This window comes from Macrosteles quadrilineatus, unplaced genomic scaffold (assembly GCF_028750875.1).
Source record: "Macrosteles quadrilineatus isolate MER2022 unplaced genomic scaffold, UCM_ALF_1.0 Scaffold_3__2_contigs__length_128488019, whole genome shotgun sequence".
Lineage (NCBI taxonomy): Eukaryota > Metazoa > Arthropoda > Insecta > Hemiptera > Cicadellidae > Macrosteles > Macrosteles quadrilineatus.
Window position 1 is genome coordinate 126,647,735 of NW_026542596.1, and position 18,848 is coordinate 126,666,582.

Here is an 18,848-nt window from a genome sequence, read left to right on the forward strand (position 1 = left end):
GTGGGGACACTGCTTTTGATATTGAAAGTAGAGAAAAGTAGAGAAGTTGACATGCTATGGTAAAACTAGCTTACCCTGTCGTGTCTTTGCTTAGCAATATTTTAGTTAAATACATGCGCCTAAGTTAAACTAAGAGAGAATTTATTCATTTACAAACAATAACTGCCCTTCTACCAGGAGCTTCAGACTGCTCACTCTGAAATCACTTGTTGTTCGCCAGAATACTATTCCCGCTGTTTCTCCTTTCACATAGGTTTACACGCTTAAACATAATTTTCAAATAGTACTGTTAGTTTTCCCATAACTTTATTGAAAAGTATTATGTATCTAAAGTAACATAGCATACGATGTTTTATTGTGGTTCTTATAATCCTCAAAGGCCCTAAACAGTAGCAGGTCTACAGTGTCTATGAGTTTTCACCAAGCGGAATGCACTCACATAAAAGTGGCTTTTCTCACCTCTCCAGCAAAAGGAATTATTAACACTTCGTCAATATCATACATAAATTTAACAACAAAAAAAACATAACAAGATAATACTTTACATAATCCGCCAAAAACGTGAACTCTGATTGTAAAGCAACATAGTCATCTGTAATGGCATGTTTGTGACATTGTTATCAGCCAAAGGGTTGGAAGTGATCAAGAACTTCTGATATTCTCTCTTGAGAGCCCATTACAAATAATCATAAAGTTGTTGGTTTGTTTCAGTTTTTTTCCGAAGCAATCTCGACACCTAGAAGAAGCATCCCCAAATGATAGAAGAAGGCGGGTGCCATCCCTTAAAAAATATTTGATGAAACTCGATTGCAAATAATCATTCCTCTATTTCTCTGACATTGATATTCCGAACAAACTAAATAATACACTGTTAATGTACTGAATTGCTAGAGAAACACAGGTCTTAAAAATAACAACAAATAGATCTTTATTTTTAAAATCATTATATGATGTTATTATATGCGATAAAACAAAAAATTCGATTTAACATTTTTTTTCATTTTAGTGAGAATAGCCTCCGGATTTTTTTTTTGTTTAGCAATTAAACAAGGAAACAATTTTTTTTATGGTTAAGACAATCATTTTAAACATCATTTGATTTTTAAGTACCTATAAATTAAAAATTATCTATTTGATTTGAGGCTAAGCCATGATTAATGTGAGATTTATAATAATTATGATTTGTTAGCCTTTATACGGGTATTTTAGTGTTTACAAGCGGTTACAAACGAACGAATATTCCCTGAACAGTAATTTAGAACAAATATAAGAAAATGTAATTTTTCATGTTCTAAACCAGTTTTCCAATTTTGATTCTTGAAACATTGCTATAACATATCAGAATTATAACGAATTTTAAGAAACATTTTGTGTCAAAAGTTATAACGTTATAAAGAAGAACATTTTCAATTACAATTTTATTGTTGTTATATGCTATAGCCCCGATAGAAAATAGCCAAATGTTTAATGAAAATAAAAGATTAATGAGGTCAACAGATTGGCCTTTCCTGCGACCTTTTTAGAGTTGTCTCTTCCTTTACTTTCGCTCCTCCATTTAAAAGACTCTCATTGCTGTAAAATGGAAACGTCATATTATCGGTGTACAATATAATATTTAGGATCATTAATAACAAACATATGTTTTTAACGAGTGTAGATTGTCATCTTAATGATGTACCAACATTTATACTCATTCTTTTTGACAGAGCAAAACAAAATTTATAAAAGACAGTTAACCATTGATTAAGTTTAGTTTTAGATCTAATTACATCCACACACTTATTCCTTCAATAAAGTTTAAATACTGTAATTTGAAACATCCCATCATTTCATTGCAGCGTATTGTAAAGTGAGTTAGAAAATATCATTTGGTTTGAAAGACATTAGGTACAGGTTTGTGTTTTTATTACTATATTACTTCACCATTGTACACGTCATTTACTTTTAACTGAAAGAATACCTAAACCATTTAAATATTTGGTAAATCTGAAAACAAAATGGTTTTATGTCCTATATCACTTTAGGGTATTGATATAGACTATGTTTATTAACTTATTTTATATAAAACATTACAATAAGCAGGGATGGAAACTTTTTTTAACGATTATAATTTTTGAGCTGATGAAAACAAAGCACGAAAGATTAACACTTCTCACAACCCATGGAATATTCTAAACGGATTTTAGTGTTTTTGGATATTATTATCTCCAATTAATAATCATATCGTATACAGGTGTTGTTGAATTTGTATTGATTCTATCTGTTTTTGCACTGGATTTGACTTATTTATGGTTTTGTTTTAACAATATATCGTATGAAAGTTCTCTTTTTACGGTTAGAGTTTACACAATATATCACAATATTACGATTTATAAGCTAGCAAAACCTAAGTTCTAACTGGTCGTGGATAAAGACGATGGGTTATGTGTCAATCTAATCAAGTTAATGCTTACTCATATATGGCTAGTGCTACATAAATCTTTAACGGACTGATAATCCTAACTTTATTGAGGGCTTGAACAAAATCAACAAGCATTTCATTTTAATAGTCTACAACCTGCATAATAGCTGTCATCGTATTTGTATTTATCTGTAACCACAGAATTAAGAGTTAATCTCTGTGCTAACCAAGTAAAATTCATAAAACAAAACTCTCCAAAAGATAATAAGGGTGCACAGAAACAGGTTTGCTAGCAAAATAATTAATGGGAAATTAATTTTAATACTTAATCACTTAGAATTTAAAATTAACACAAATTAAACGCATACATACAACACCTAATTTATTGAGGCGACAGCTCTTCTATTATTTTTTATGAAACACGTTTGCAGTTTTTGTTCCAACATTCCTTCAAAAATCAATCCTGGTGGTTGTTCGCGTGAGTGCAATAATCGACATTTAAAACAGCTGTAATGGAAACAAGTTATTTTTAAAGGCTCAGTCATGTGTATAATGCATTGTGAAAAGAAAACATAGTTTTGTATAAAACGTTTTATTTAAAAAATATATATCACTAAACTAAATTGTAAAGCTGTGTTTTTGACATGTGTCTTGCCTTACCTATATCTACGTTTAACATTTGTTTCATTACTTATAAGCGTGTTTTTTTTTTAATACAGTTACTAATATAGTTTTATACAGTGGGATTAGGTTAACAGTTAACAGTTATCACAATGCACTGATCATGGGTATTTTTATAAATCTGCAATCATGAGTAGCTAAGCTAAATTGATTATTAAATTGAAATGTGTTTCTAAAAGCCGTTATTAAACTCTATTAGTACAATAATATTGTTTATGAGGCAATATTACTAAGGGTAACCTTTTTGTTGCCATTTAGAAGGTACATAAGCATGTATTACAGTTACGGATAGTACCGACATTGATGTTTGAGGCTGATTATGTCCAAACTAAATGTGGCAGTTGTATACATGTATAATCAAGTTGTATCGATTTAAATAATCATAAATAATTTATTAAACTACACGTTTGTTTCAGTCACAAAGATGTAAGGATGGTCACGTTCAATTTCGCCTTCAGTTATAGAATCATTTCCAGGCTTGATTTCCTCTGTCACAGTTGCATCGTTCCTATTCATTACACGGCTACAGCTCCCGCTCCCCGCAACTGTTCCACTCATGTCACCAGGTTTACCCGCAAACTGTTCAATGTTGCTATGTTCATTTGCAACCGTTCCTCCTGTGTTGCCAATTTCATCCACAACTGTTTCTCTGATGTCACTAGGTTCGCCCACAACCGTACCTCTAATGTGCACAGGTTCATCCACAAGCGTTTCACTATTGCCAAATGCACCTGCAACTGTAACACCCACGGTACTAGGTCCAGGCGAAACCGTTCCATCGACGGTGCCAGTGTCATTCACCACCGTTCCATCAATATTGCCGGATATGCCTGGAACAGTTCCACCCATGTCACCACTTTCATCCAAAACTGTTCCACTAATTTTTCCATGCCTATCCCAATCTTGTGTGACCGCTCTTACGTCATTGTTATCCTCATAACTTGCCGGTCTTTTTCTGCTGGTTACTTCACGTGACGTTCCGGCTTCTAGAGAACTAGCTCTCCTGTTCATACTGACGTAGCTCCCACTCATTCTCTTCAGCAACAGCTTCTTGGTCTCATACTGTGACTCCTTTTCACCAGAAGGATCGTCACTTCCGTCTATGTTTATCTGGACATCGTTCTGGTACTGGTTGGCAGGTTTGGCCCTCAACACCGTGTAGTGTTTGTTGCCGAGGTTGTTTAGACTTATTGTCTCTACGACTGAAGTTATTCTCAGAGGTCTCGGGTTGTCGTAAGACTCTGCCTTGCAGCTGACCATGTCATTCGCATACTTGACCAGCGATGTCTGGTTGATCTCTTTCTCCGCCTTGTGTGGGTTGGGAATCTTGTACCCGAAATCCTGCTTCAAGACATCTGGAAAAGAAAAGAACTTTGCTGACATCGATCTAATGAATGTTACAGCTACATTCTTTTTAAATGAAGAAATCAAGGGCGCAGACTAGAGTTATCGATTCATTGTTCAAACAATGTAACACGATTTGAGCAAAAATATAAATTCACTACATAGCTACCTTAGAAGTTTTAGCAGAAATAAAAATTACTATTTGATTAAAAATGAGCTGTATCAGATAGGGTTAAAAAATTTTGTGTATAAACTTTTAAAGAGTATAAAGAAGATTGTTAATTGATTTTAGCAACTATTGAAAGTTTGTTGATAAAGAGAGCAGTTCATACCTTACCTACTTCATTGTACACACGGCTCATTAATGTGTATAATTCCCTTTTGTTTACAAGTTTTACCCTATAGATTATATTTATTTCCCCCAAATTTCATGTTGGTAAATAACTAAAATATCACCAATGTCGTCCTCGGGAGAGAAGTCTGCCAGGTAGCCTTTGTTGATGACGAGTCTGTTCTCCAGCTGGAGTGGCAGGTAGTCAGTGTCTTCCTCCAGGAGTTTCTCCAGCCGCGCGGAGATCTGCCAGAACGGAGGCCGCTCTAGAGGATCCTCCCGCCAACAGTCCAGCATCAGATCGTACCTGACCGAGATGAACATTAATTTCGCGTTCTAAGCACTTGAGGGATGTAGTAACTCATTTAGTTTTATGTTTATACATAAATCGTTATGTGAAATAAATAAACGATAAAAATTGCATAATACTATGAGTCCACATTTTGGAGACCATCGCAAAAGGAGGATTCGGAAAAAGTTCTGTAATAAACTTGAACAAATTTCCTTTTTGAGATATCAATAATCATAAAGGGAGTAAGTTAGGCGCAAAAATAAGTGTCTCATAAACATGATGGAGTGTAGTTACGTTTATCCTTCGATATAACTCTTATGGCTTATCTTGATGAACATTAAGATTGCAACCTCACATTATAGCATGGTATTTCGTGCATGGGTCTAAAATACCAAACGAAAACTTACAGTATTGAATGATTAAATATGTATAACAGCCGATTTGATAACTACTTGTTAAAGACTTTTGCTTATCCATATTTCGACCTTTGACATTAAAAGATGTTTCTTCCGTCCTAGTTTTTTGAACAATTGAGATTAATTTCCCTTCCTGAATGAAACTGGAGTAAGACAGTAAGTAGTATTTAAGTGTTAGAAATGTTGACTGATATGTTTGACACAACTCACAATCTGTCTGTGCAAGTGAGGGGGCGGTCCATGCGGTAGCCGGCGCGCAGCAGGGGATACAAGCTGTGCACTGCTACCCCTGGGTAAGGGGATGATCCCAGTGTCACCAACTCCCACAAAACCACTCCATAACTCCACACGTCACTTTTGGTCGTGTACACGTGATCAGCCAAAGACTCCAGCGCCATCCATTTCACTGGTACTGCAACCAAACAGGTTGTTGACGTTTTCAACAGTTGGTGTAGGTTTTACAACAGTCATATTTTCTGTCTATATCTTGAATTAACTACATTGGTTGGTTTAGGCCAAGCTTTTGGTTTAGGGGTTGATGTTGAATTTCTAGTTCAAACATGTTTCTAAGTTTTATTTTTTAAATTTGACAATCCTGGGTATTTTAATGCATGTGATGTATTAACTAAAATATATAATTGGTTTGTTCACATACCTCTTCCCTTGCTACGTTTGAAATATGCATCATCTTCGTAAACATCCCGAGACAGTCCGAAGTCTGATATCTTGCATAAAAGTCCCGAAGCCAACAACACGTTCCTTGCAGCTAGATCACGATGAACTAGCTGTGAAAGAAAAAAACTCTTGTCAACTAATACTAGGTTTGGATTATATTATTTCACAAAAATTCAGAATACTTTATGTAAACCATTGATTGTATCATAAGTCAAAGTGTAAAATAACATTCAGCATACACGCTTCAGTGAAACTCAAACGTCAACAGATTCTAATACGAAATACAATTAGGGACGATGTATTAATTTTTATGCAACGATTGGCTACCACATTGGCATGGAGGAAGCATATCAACTTCTCTCCGTAGTCAGAGATAAATTGTAAAGATTTACATAGTAATAAACACACACCTAATCGTACTTTAGAAATCTTTATACAAAGATCCTTAAACATTGTTAAGTTTAGCCTACCTTATTTTCGGCCAAATAAGCCATTCCCTTTGATATCTGCAGAGCGAACGTCAGCAGAGACTTATACGACAGCGGCTCCACGGCCTGGTTAGGAGATCCTGGAGCTGGGGGAACTAGGCGACTGCGTCTCAGGTACGATCTGGAGAATGGACACAGAAGGTATCAATCATCAAAATCGTGTCAAGAAATTGTGACTTGCCTAGAAGTGTTCTAGACCCTAATCCAAATATGAATGGAAAACTAATACGGGGACGAGGTTGCTTGTGTTGCTTTTTAAAAGGCAATATCTTCTAAAAAGTTGGTTTAAAAACTGCATTAATTACGCAGTATACACGAGAACATATTGGTAGTGCAGTGACCCCATGGCTTGTTAAAGGCTGTGAGAAGTAAAGAAAATTTATAAGTTTTAGAATCACTAGACAGTTAACTATAGGAGGGCGAAGAAAGAAGTGGCTATGATGGAGGAAGAAGAACTGTGGTAGGATATGTGATATTGAAAGTTTTAACCTAACCAATTGAACTTTATTAGTTGGCCTACTCGAGCTGTGTCAACTTATTTTCATGCCGACAATCTGTAGTTAAGCAGTGTAGCAGCTGTAGTTATTGGCATACCTCAACGAACCGTGTTCGGCGTACTCTATAATTATGAAGACAGGTCCACCGAGTGAGGTACAGGCTCCCAATAGTCTGACTACGTGGGGATGGCACACATCCTTCATCATTTGGTACTCTGCTAGCAAATCTGCCATTTCCGCCGAGGTGGCCGACACTTTAAGAGTCTTCACTGCCACTGTAGTTACACCTAACAGGAGAACATATATTTTAGGAATGACTATGCTATTATCTTTGCTCATGACATAAAATCTAAAAAAGTAAACAAACTTTCTACTGAATGCGTGAAAACTGTGCTTTATTATTAGCAAGTACTCCAAAAACATACGTTTAATTATTTTGAATCATTCTGAGCCCAGATTTCTCTTGGTCAGTCGTATGATCACTATTAAAAGTGAGAAATGGATAAGCAAACGAACAGTTTTGGTTGGGCGCCAACAGTACTTCATGAAGTTTCAGTCTTATTTAACACAGGTCTGAATCAATATGATTTTATCATAAGTACTTGACAATAACAAGTGATTGAAGAAGATGGAGTAGCCAGTTCACAAATAGAAAGCAAAATACATTCATCAGTATACATAAAATTAAAATTGTACCTTTAATCTGTTTGTCTGTACGAGTTAAGGACTTGCTTAATAGTTCGCTTGCTTACCCTTAATGCCATCTATGTCCATTGCTCTTGCTTTCAACACACGTCCAAATTCTCCTTCACCTAAACACTGCTCAATGATCAGTGACTCACGAGGAAACTCCCAGCGTTTGTCAGGCTAGAAACAAAATATATTTTAAACAAATGAAAACTACTGATATTTATTTGGCCTAGAAATGTATAACTCTTTTCATAGTTAGTTATCCAAAAATAGAAAATCTTGGATAAATCTAGAAAAAAATTTCACATCTACTTACCACAATGTACGGCTCTGGTGGTTGGCTGACAACTGGATGAGTGAAAGTCTGTAACAAGTTGTCAGCTGCTCTCTGAGCTTCTAGCAGAGTGTTGGACGTGTCCATCAGCTTACGACTGCTGTTTTTGCGCCTTCTACGCAAAATGTAATTACGCAACATTTCAAAACATTGTATGGTAATACATAGAAAAAACTGAAAACTGCCAAGCATAAAATGCGAGGAGTGTGTGATGACTGATGTTGCTGCTGCTTTAAAAATGTTAAATGTTTCAGGATAATAATCATACACACAACTTTTACTACCTAATATATTGTCTTCTTACATGAAACGACTTTGCAAAGTATTTTACACAGTAATCTAGGTTCAAAATAACTTGTTTAACACTTACTGTCGACGAGACGTAAGAAACAACATGAAGAAGAGGCAAGATGACATGATAAAGATGATGCCGATGGCTGCCTTTGTCTGACACTTGAAGCCACATCCTTCTCTTCGACGTCCTTTTGGTTCGGTAGATTCAGAGGTTTTGATATCTAAAAGTGTAAATTCCAAATTTTGTATCGTAACGGTAGGCAGTACTCTAGACAATTTGTCAACTGGATAAACCTAACCTAGCCTAACCTAACCCAACCTAAAACCGACCTTACACAGCCCTAACATATGAGGGTATGTTAGGGTTTTCAACCTACCAGGAACTAGTGAGAGGCTAGTTGTTGTGAGGTTATGTGGTGTCTGGGTGGATTTAGAAGTCACTGACAAGGGTTCAGTTTTGTTGTGGGACGTGATAGGCCTCATCATGAGATTCTTCGGTGGCCTGGGAGGCTGGCCGGCACACACACAGGCCCGGCTGTGGTCGCAAGAACAGAAGGTGCCAGAGGTAAACGGTTGAATCCCTTGGCCCACGTCCCTCACTCGTCCTGCGCCTAGGACATGGGCTGTGAACAGACAGACCAGTGTGAGAATCTAAGATATTACAAAGTAGCGAATCCTGGAAAATATATCTAGTTACGCGGAGGTGCATTAACTGCACCAAATAGTTCCATAATTAATTGTGCCTAGCTCTGGGTCCCAAAAAATCTTCCTTAGTTGCGCCAAAAGTATGTAAATGTCGTAAAGAATAAATGTCCTTAGTAGCCAGGTAGAGGTGAGTTGCCAGAGAAGGAATTGCCTTGTTTATGTGTCATCCTAACCTAACCTAACCTAACCTAGTCAAAGAGGGCCGTCACTTAGTGCAGTTAATAAACGTATCGGGTGGTTCCCTGGAGTAGTTGGCGTAATTCAGGAATACCCGACTACCTGACTCAGGTCAGCAATTAATGCCCCGCCCAGTTACGTCAAGAAAACGCGTTACTACTCTCTTGAGTCATCAGCTAATCACGCCTTTTTAAACTGATGGTTGAACTATTGTAATTTTTTGGCTATAGTTATTAAAGTTACATAGATTAAAGTCATCTTTTAATAGCAATTTAAAAAATAATGTATTTCGTGCAATGTGGGCAGTTAAACTAAAAGGCAGGCTTACATTGTGTAGGCCTAAAGTGGAGGAACTTATTTAGTAGTTAATTATGGTATGCGTTTTAGTGGAGAGAGTTCCCCAATACAGAGGAAGTTCTTCACTTGATGGATTCATGTTTTAAAATTTTGATTAATCGCAGCACAGCTTAGAGTTTGCGTCAGTCCAAAGGATGGTGATGAAACCGTATAAATAAAAGCCCTTGAAATTTGAATCGGTGCCTCTAGGACGGACGTCTAGCGTTAAACCACTAGATCAGCCGCACACATAAAATATTCGGTGTTCCCATATATCTAATGTTGTGCTGTAATTCCTCACTTGTACAGTCTTGTAGACAGGTGAGGTTGTGTGAGAGCCGCTCCAGAGGATCGCACCAGTAGTCCGGACAGTGAGCGACGTCCACGGTGCAGGTGGAGTACCGTGTCGTGCTGCCGGGCAACCACTCGCACCTGAGAGCTGGGCGGCTACTGTTGCTGTGACATTAGTAAACGGAATTACAAAAAATATCAGTAAAAATAGGGCTCAGCAAGATCTCGCATAACAAATACAAGAGGAAGATGAAAGTGGATTTAAGCCCACAATCAATCATACCACATAGTAAAACAAGCTATTGACCTAACTCCATGGGAAATATAAAGCAGAGAAGGTCCAAGAAAATTTGGATACAATTGAGAAAACTACACGGCACTCCTAGCGGTGGACGCCGGAACATAAGCTAACTGCAGCACTGCTGTCGTTTAACTTATTACCTAGCTCTGCCGCCGAGACCGTGGGCACACGTGGTCCTCTGGCACTCTCGCTGCTCCAGGGCGGAGCACAGGTTGTCCCCGTGGTCGTGGTCGGTGCAAGGCGGAGTGTCAGGGTCTACAAGCTCCACCGTGAGCTGGGCAGAGTCCCGTCGACCGCTGGCTTCTCTCCACTCCACTGTCACCCTGTTGGGTATCAGAATGCTAAAAATGAGTCACATAACAACTGAGCCAGCTACACAAACTATCCTACTCATCCCAAACTAATGTTTGTGTCAAAATACGCCTTAGTAACACCCCAATGGGGATAGAAGGTGGGTGAGTATTGAGCTCTTTCCCGTGTACATTCAACGTACACGGGAAGTACATTCAAGGAAGTGTCGTAAATTGATCGTGTCAGTCGACCAAACGTTAGAATTGAGCGCGTACAGTTAGATATTTCCATAACTATTTTCGAATGGTGTGTAGATTACATTGAAATTTCTTTCCGATTTTCCACTCAAGGCTAACATTTGTAACTCTAATATGTGGATATATTAAAATTTTAAAATGCATGGGTCTGTCACACATACTATAGACTTTTTAGAGTTACTTTGCAATTGTATAATAGCATAGATGGATAGATTTTACCACGAATATTAGAAAAGCCCCGGTATGGATCATAAACATAAACAAAGGACGTTTTTGGCCCGAAAGTAGACAAAACCATACGTTATTTAATGCTATTAGTATAGAGTTTTTGTTTACTTTCGGACTAAAAACGTTATTTGTTTATGTTTATGATCCATACCGGTGGATGTTTACGTCAAAACATGTGAGCTACAATTATTTGTCAGTTGTTATGTTAAACAAAGAGTAAAGAGCACACTGTAATAAGGTAATAATCATCATAAGAGAGCAATATTTGTTCGGCATCACGCACCAAAGCAATATTAAACACCAGAATACGATGCAGGTTCCACAACACGAATAGAAGTCTACGTACAGGATACAAAGTCAATAACAACACGTGAAAAATATCTTGTTACGATTTCTTACAAAATAATGATTTCCGATTTTCAAATACATCTCCACCAACCTGACGACTCTCTGAGCACGTTGCAGCGCTACGGGGTCGGATACATACAGGATGCCAGCTCTCTCAGTGACATTGATTGAGGGGTGCTTCAGGGTGAATGTCGGTCCAGTAGGAGAGTCCAGGGCCCGCAAGTCGTAGGGCTCCGCCACCCTGGCGTGTAGAGACGCCGCGCGGGACAGAGTAACCGCGGGAGGGTACTGCACCATCGGCCGCGTCTGGGCCAAGGGCTGGAGAAGAGTCTGTGGTTGGAACGTGAGAGGTATCGAAACCTGGAATACGTTCGGGTTACTAGGAATACTGTATAGCTAAGTGTACAAAATAATAGGGAGTTTGAGGTAACCTATTACGGCTGTAACCGCTACATTTTAGTTGTATGGTTACTTATCCTATTACGTTAAATAACGACCATTTTCTAATACGAACTACGTGACTATCAGTATAAGTAATTAATTTATATTGCATAAATGGAGTATTTTTTTATATTCTCTATAAGATTCTTGCTAACCAAATTTATTCTGGTCCAATTTATTTGGTTATACATGAGCGTAGGTATAAAATATTCCTGTGTAGATTTGTCATTCTTGTGGATATGCTACATGTAATTTTAAAGAATGTTTCCATCCGGTAAAGTTAGAGTGTGTTTAGACGTTTTAATGTACATATTTATGTTTATTTTACCAGCTATAAACAATTTTGACAATACAAAATTAACTATTTGTAATACATTTTTACATGTATTTATACAAGTATAACCAGTCAGTTAAGTTCACACTACATAAGTATCGCAAAATGATACGTTTAGTCGTCTTTGACGTACTAAAACACAAAAGTTATGATATAATTAGCTAAGTAGCTTATTTTACCACAGGATGGAAGGTCTTCCTGTATCATTGGCAGTGGTTATGCTTTCGAATTCAAGGTACATTGGATGAGGAAATAATCTATTTTCAAGAACTCAGAATTGATATTTTGATTGTTGGATATTTTCTATAGGGGAAATTTTCAAGTATAGGCCCATAAAGACCTATCAACAACATTAGGCCTATATCAGTAAGAAAAAACTATAGTTACCTTCAAAATAAGACTATTGGACTTTTTTGTAAACGTACGAGTACCAGTTCCTCGATTGTCAAGTACATACGTCAATATAGTAGCATATAAATTAAATAAATACATTTTCAATCTAAAGGAGAATACATTGGTGTTTTTTCAGAATTTTCTTCTTTCTCCGAGATACACGATCGTAGGCTAATGCTAATTAATCCAAGATACACGATCGCAGACAAGTGTTTGCCAATAAGTACCTGGTATATGATTTAGAGATAACTAATAATTCATCATACAAAATTTACTCAAATGAATGTGTAAAAGGTTTACCGTGCTGGGAGGAGGAAGATCCTTGTCGGTCAGCCTCACGACGAACGTGTAGCCAGCCTCTGGTATAGAGCGTCCCGCTTGTACACTCACATCTGCAAAATGTATTTTATATAGACTAGAGGTCGTCCAGTGGTCTACCAACTCTACCAAAAATGTGTAATTTAAAGACTTTTCTATATCTTAAAAATAAATAATTTAGTATATTGTAGCGTTATTATACACCTAATGGTTGCAAAGGAAATTCAAACAACTATAACATAGAAATTTAAAATTCCTATGATAATCTTCTAATTGTTGTGGAGAATTAATAAACTGTTGTATTTTTATAGGATGTATTTTTTCCATTTTTCATTTCATACCAAAATATTAACATAAACAGAAACCATAGGCTACTTACTTATCTTAATTCTTGTAGCCTCAACGCCTCCATACTCAGTTGGTGAGGCGATCAGTTCATACTGAAGGATATTTTTCGTGTCGTCCAACAGTTTAATTTCAAAGTTGTTGGCCCCAAATGTGTCCAAATCGATTAACTCGATTTCACTCTAAAAATATTTAAATTTTTTTTTATTAAATACTATAACATTATTTGTTGACACTTGAAGTAAAATAAACATTTTTGAGAAACTTGTTTTATTTGACATTCGTTTTATTAAAAGAGGACTTACCTAGTTTAGTAATTAACTACAGAGACACAATTCCATATTATTAATTATCTAATTGGCCAAGTCGTCATGGTGCTTACTTGCAAAAATAAAGGTGGCCGATTCGATCCTAGCGAGGTCTATTCTGGAACCTCATGTCATTTTTTAATTTGATTCATAATTATTCATGCTATCGAACAAAGTGGCAACGTTATATGTTCACATAGACAAATAGAATAAAAAATACCGACAGCAGTTCTGCGGTTATCATAAGATCTGGCGTCCATCACTAGGAGTGCAGTGAAGTTAGTGTACGCGCTGCGTAACTACACGGCACTCCTAGCGGTGGACGCCAGAACTTTTGTACCGCAACAGTGCTGTTGGTCTATATTTAATTCTATTTGTCTATTTTAACTAGGGTTTGAACAAATCTCTCTAAACAATAAAAAAATACCAGCGGTAAAATAACCCACCAAATAAAATGTGTAAGAGGGAAACTCGATGTATTTTGCCGTTTTATTACGTCATCAACATCAACTGCAGTAGCATACCTGTATTTCTCCGTTTAGTGATTGTCGTTCCACAGCTGACTGGGACACGCCCCTCGCATGCCGTAATTACTAGGTAAGTGATAGTCACTCAGCTGTTAACTTCAACCTATCACGTTCCTCCACCCCCCTCCCCTCCCCACAAAGTAAACCCTACCGCAACTATCAATAGCACAGTGTGTTGTATTGTTATATGATTGTGTATCGCGTACAGTATTTTCAAATAAATAGATTGAAAAGATTACGTTTCTCAGTTATAAACTGGTATTTAAAACAACTAAAGTTAAAAATATTGTTAATTAAAACTGAATATTAATAACGAAATGATTGTTAATTAAAATTGAATCACACAAATACTGTATTAGCTGTAAATACAGCTGTAAATAGATAAAATATGGAAACAACAACGACATCTAGAAAGTCTGGATTAGAAAATGTGCACAACATCCAGAGTGAATTTTTAAGTTCCATTTTTAGATGGAAAATTGTATTCAAGTTTTTTTTACATTTTTTAACTTTAGAAAAACAAAAGTTTGGCACTTGACAAATTAATGCTGAACCTGGCATGTATAGTATTGATATGTTTAAGTGACTTTGTAAAACTATTTGTTTGTAACAATTACTTATCATGGTGAGTTTTTTTAGGAGAATGGACGTAATAAACGCAAAGATTAAACTAAACTGATAATTGTTCGAAATATTCTTATTTGTACAAAAATCACACTACATTTTAACATGGCTAGGATTAATTCTATCTGTTTATGTGGTGAAATATAAAGACCCTGATTAAGTCATTTTGATTATTTTACATAGAACACTATAATTACCGAGAATGCATAACAATAGTACTGCGATGTACAAATCCGACGCACACTTAAGCGCGTATTTCGGACTGAATATAGGGAGTTTAAATAATTTTAGAACGTGGAGAGGTGATATATGGAGAGCTACATATCATCTCTCCACATACTTAGTGTATGAGATCGAGATCTATGAGATCAGCTGTTTCTGTGGTCATGTTTAAGATTCCAAAATATATTAACAAAGACAGCTGGCTCAGTTTCGAACGACGAACTATACTGCAGTATAGGTTGGTTTTGAACCTTTACAAAACTACTGAATTTTCTCAGGATTGAACCAGGGGCCTTTGGCTTTATATAATAAAACGGATACTCTAACCACTTAGCTACCAAGACCAAAATCGTCAAACTAGACAAGCTATATAAAGGTCCACAGTATTTGTACCGATTCCGAGGTGCTGGTGATGTTCAGGACCTCAGGCAAGTTGTCGTCCGTGTCCAGGAGTGTGACGGAGAGGACTCGATCGTACGTGACGTCATCCAGAGTACAGGACACCTCTACTGACAGAGGTCCAGGGAGATCCTCACGGTCCAGGGCTGGGGCGCTCCACAGCTCCGAGCCAACTAGGCGGGCTATAGAACCCCCTGTTAACGTGAACCACTATAGTTTAGTATAGACTATACTTAAATAAATTAAAGGTGCGTGGTAGTTATATTTGTATTTAGTTCAAATTTTACCAAGAATATGAAGTGTTTTCATATAAAAATGCGGATTTAAAAACATAAACAAATAATAAGTGTAAATAAAAAAATACATAATATTTTTCTGGAAAATATTCTCTAGAAGACGTCTATAGAAAACTATCATAAGGACAGCTACCTTATAAATGGTTTTGAGACTTACTAACCCAATACAACCCAATTCCAACTCAGTAAATTCAATAGAACCCTATTCTAAGATAACCTAACTCTAAACTAATCTAACCCAACACAACCTATCCCAACTCAACTCAACCAAATACAGCTTAACCGATTAAAGGCTTAACGTCTGTTCTTACCGATGGCTATAGGTGAGTTGCGGCCGGGACACTCTCTCACCTTTTACTTGTCAACGATGAACAAAACTCTATTATAGGGTTTTCTACCAAGCTCAATTTGAAAGTTTTTGAAAAGGTGGAAAAGGTGTACGTGGATGGAACTTTCAAGAGTTGTCCTAAATAGTTCACACAAATGTTCACTCTTCATGGATTGGTAAATGAAACGTATGATTAACAACAACATTAACATTTTTCTTTCTGCCTGACAAAACAAAGAAATCATACTCTTTAGCACTGAAATGTGTAGCTAGTGAATGTGCTTCTCTTAATTTTATCTGCTCCCCTAAAGATTTCATAGATTTTGAGCCAACACAATAAGCTTATGTATAATGGAGCGCAAACCAAACTACCTAACACAACAAACTTATTTCTTAAATTATGTATGATTATTTTATGTACCATTAAACCAACCATATAATTGGCAATTAATCTGTATATACTCGGGCCGCAACTCGTACAAAACTTTTTTCAGTCTGGGCCGCAACTCATACGCAAAATGAGGTTTGGACGCAACTCACCAACACCGTTACCGATTGTAACTAAGAAAATAATTTATTCATACAAATTAAGGTGCATTACAAAAATAAGGTTACCAATGACACAGAAAGTTTTACACTTAAAATGAGAATGATTATATCAGCTATAAGTTAAGACTATTAATTGTGATGTTAATCATAGAAAGGATTTCCTGAATGAACCTCTAGTCAATTACTCTCCTAATGATTCATATTGTATAATTATTTTCAAAAAGAATCTTTCCATATTATATTGTTTCCTAAGGTTTCCAAAAGAAATTGATAATAACTGCTTGTAACATTTATCATAACTAACTTCAATATTTTTCAAACACTTTCTGTGGATTCAAAACATTGTTTTGCAACTATAGGCCTACGACTAATTTTAATAAAAGTTACAAAATCATTCGACTCTTGTTTCATGTCTGAAAAATATTAAAACATTAAACTTATAATAAATTTAAGATTTGAATAACTAAGCCTTAAGTAATTCACTGACCATGGAGTATCCTGTATACAGGCGATCTTGTAGAATTGTGGCAGTACCGCGGTCCCAGCAGTCCCAGCATTGTGGAGGGCGAGTTCTCTGGTACAACATACCTGGCCGAGTCACCGAAACACAACTCCTACGAATAAATAACATAGAAAATCATTTGACTTGGACAATGTGGGGTCTTTCCAAAAAAATGGTTGCCACTACTAAAATTAACCCTATGCAGATGAAGGTGATCAAAACTAACCCATCCTAACCTAACTTACATAGGGAAAGTTTTAATACAACCCAACCCAATAGTCACCTTCTTAAAAAGGCCCCAAATCCAATTACAATGTAAGAAAGTAAGCTACACAACTTACTTTAATTAAAGATTAAGGTGCGCACTATTAGAGTCCAAATAAATTAAATAAATTGTGTTTTGGGGCAATGAAATGTTTGTTTTTATCCAAAAAGGATCGTTGGATTTTACAAGGATTCGTGTAGCGTCTGCATGAATTGCCAAATAAATCTGGCCAATATTGGCAAAATTTTGATTGGTTGGGTTCAACCAGAACTGTTGGTTCAACAGATGACATTGCCAAGCAAACGTAGAAAATATTCCAATACAAAGGATATGTCGTATGTAATGTCCACATCTTTACTTATGAAACTTGTTATGGATGTTGATAGTTCTGAGACAAACCGATAGGTTAAATTGATTAAATAGTTGTGTTATATCACTGACTATTGGATACTATATCTATGAAAGTTGTTTTAATTTATTGCTTCATTAAAAATCATGAAACGTAATCGCTCCGCTCAACTGGCTTTCGCCGCTATGAAAGCAATCCTAGTTTAATTAGTAAAAGCCACGAATTAAAGGCCTCGTGGTTTAGGACTGTTGGATATAGTTTAGAAGAAAAGAAAACTTACTTTTGTTTACCTTTTGTTACGCTGTTTAATGTTAATCATTATAACCTCCCTCAATGTTATATCTGTACAAAATGTCAACAAAAATACGGCGATAGTTTTGGCCAAAAATAAATCAACAAATGTTTTGGCATTGACAAGGGAAAACTAATAACGTCGTTGTGCAGAGAACAATGCCATCCATTGAGCCGTCGCAAGTAAACAGTCCATCAGTGCTTTGAACAGTAATATTTTCTCGATCGTGAAAAACATAGGTACTACACTGTTGTTAAAATAAACAGTGTTTCGCAATCGTGTCTTTTGTTGAGTGGTACATTTAGTTGTAGCATTGGCTTATTCCTGAGTAACATATTATATAGTAGAGAAATAATATTTTGTAACCATCTGTAAGAAGTTTCATCACTATGTCTTTATGTCAAAATGTATAAGATTGAACGCAACTGGGCTTATTTTAAGCCAATTATGTACTAAATATAAGAGTGAAACTATTTAAAAAATATAAGAATAAGATAACCAGTTTCCTTGTAGTCCACATATAAAAAAAAACCTATCAATACCAGATGGGCCCATCTTGAACCATAAAAAATACAGTTAAAAAAATGTAATTTAATATAAAAACTTAGAGTAGTAAAAAGGTGAATAATAGTTACTAATGGAAATAATTGGCTAAAGTTAAAATTAAATCTTATTTGATCGCATTTATTTTAAGAATTGTAACTTAAATTGGATTACATGTCAGATATGAATTCGAATATTATTAGGAATTTTCTAAACTTAAATAGTAGGTATCCACAGATTTTTTCAAGCAGATTATAATTTAATTTAGACTTAATTTTTAAATTCATTGCGATTAGTCAATTTTGGTTGTAAAAACAAACGAGTATCGGTTTATTTTATTTTCGAACACTCTTGTTTTCCCTCCATGAGAAAATACTTCCCGAAATTTTCCTCGAGAACTCCAAGAATTCCTGGATCAAGATAATGTTTTCAGTTA

The 18,848-nt window shown here is 36.0% G+C and overlaps 1 protein-coding gene across 1 annotated transcript in view; it reads right to left on the reverse strand.

Annotated features, from left to right (window-relative positions):
* Positions 1-3,481: 3,481 nt before the first annotated feature.
* The window catches only part of LOC128989542 (uncharacterized), a 54,704-nt gene continuing 39,337 nt past the window's right edge, over positions 3,482-18,848 (reverse strand). Inside the window, exons 2-18 of the mRNA XM_054411441.1 lie at positions 16,949-17,075; positions 15,283-15,482; positions 13,243-13,390; positions 12,846-12,937; positions 11,469-11,737; positions 10,394-10,576; positions 9,963-10,117; positions 8,821-9,066; positions 8,520-8,664; positions 8,132-8,264; positions 7,878-7,992; positions 7,223-7,412; positions 6,611-6,749; positions 6,121-6,250; positions 5,676-5,877; positions 4,883-5,064; positions 3,482-4,437 (exon numbers count right to left, since the gene is read on the reverse strand). Coding sequence (XP_054267416.1) covers positions 3,482-4,437; positions 4,883-5,064; positions 5,676-5,877; positions 6,121-6,250; positions 6,611-6,749; positions 7,223-7,412; positions 7,878-7,992; positions 8,132-8,264; positions 8,520-8,664; positions 8,821-9,066; positions 9,963-10,117; positions 10,394-10,576; positions 11,469-11,737; positions 12,846-12,937; positions 13,243-13,390; positions 15,283-15,482; positions 16,949-17,075 — 3,612 coding nt within the window. The remainder of the gene's footprint in view (positions 4,438-4,882; positions 5,065-5,675; positions 5,878-6,120; positions 6,251-6,610; positions 6,750-7,222; positions 7,413-7,877; positions 7,993-8,131; positions 8,265-8,519; positions 8,665-8,820; positions 9,067-9,962; positions 10,118-10,393; positions 10,577-11,468; positions 11,738-12,845; positions 12,938-13,242; positions 13,391-15,282; positions 15,483-16,948; positions 17,076-18,848) is intronic.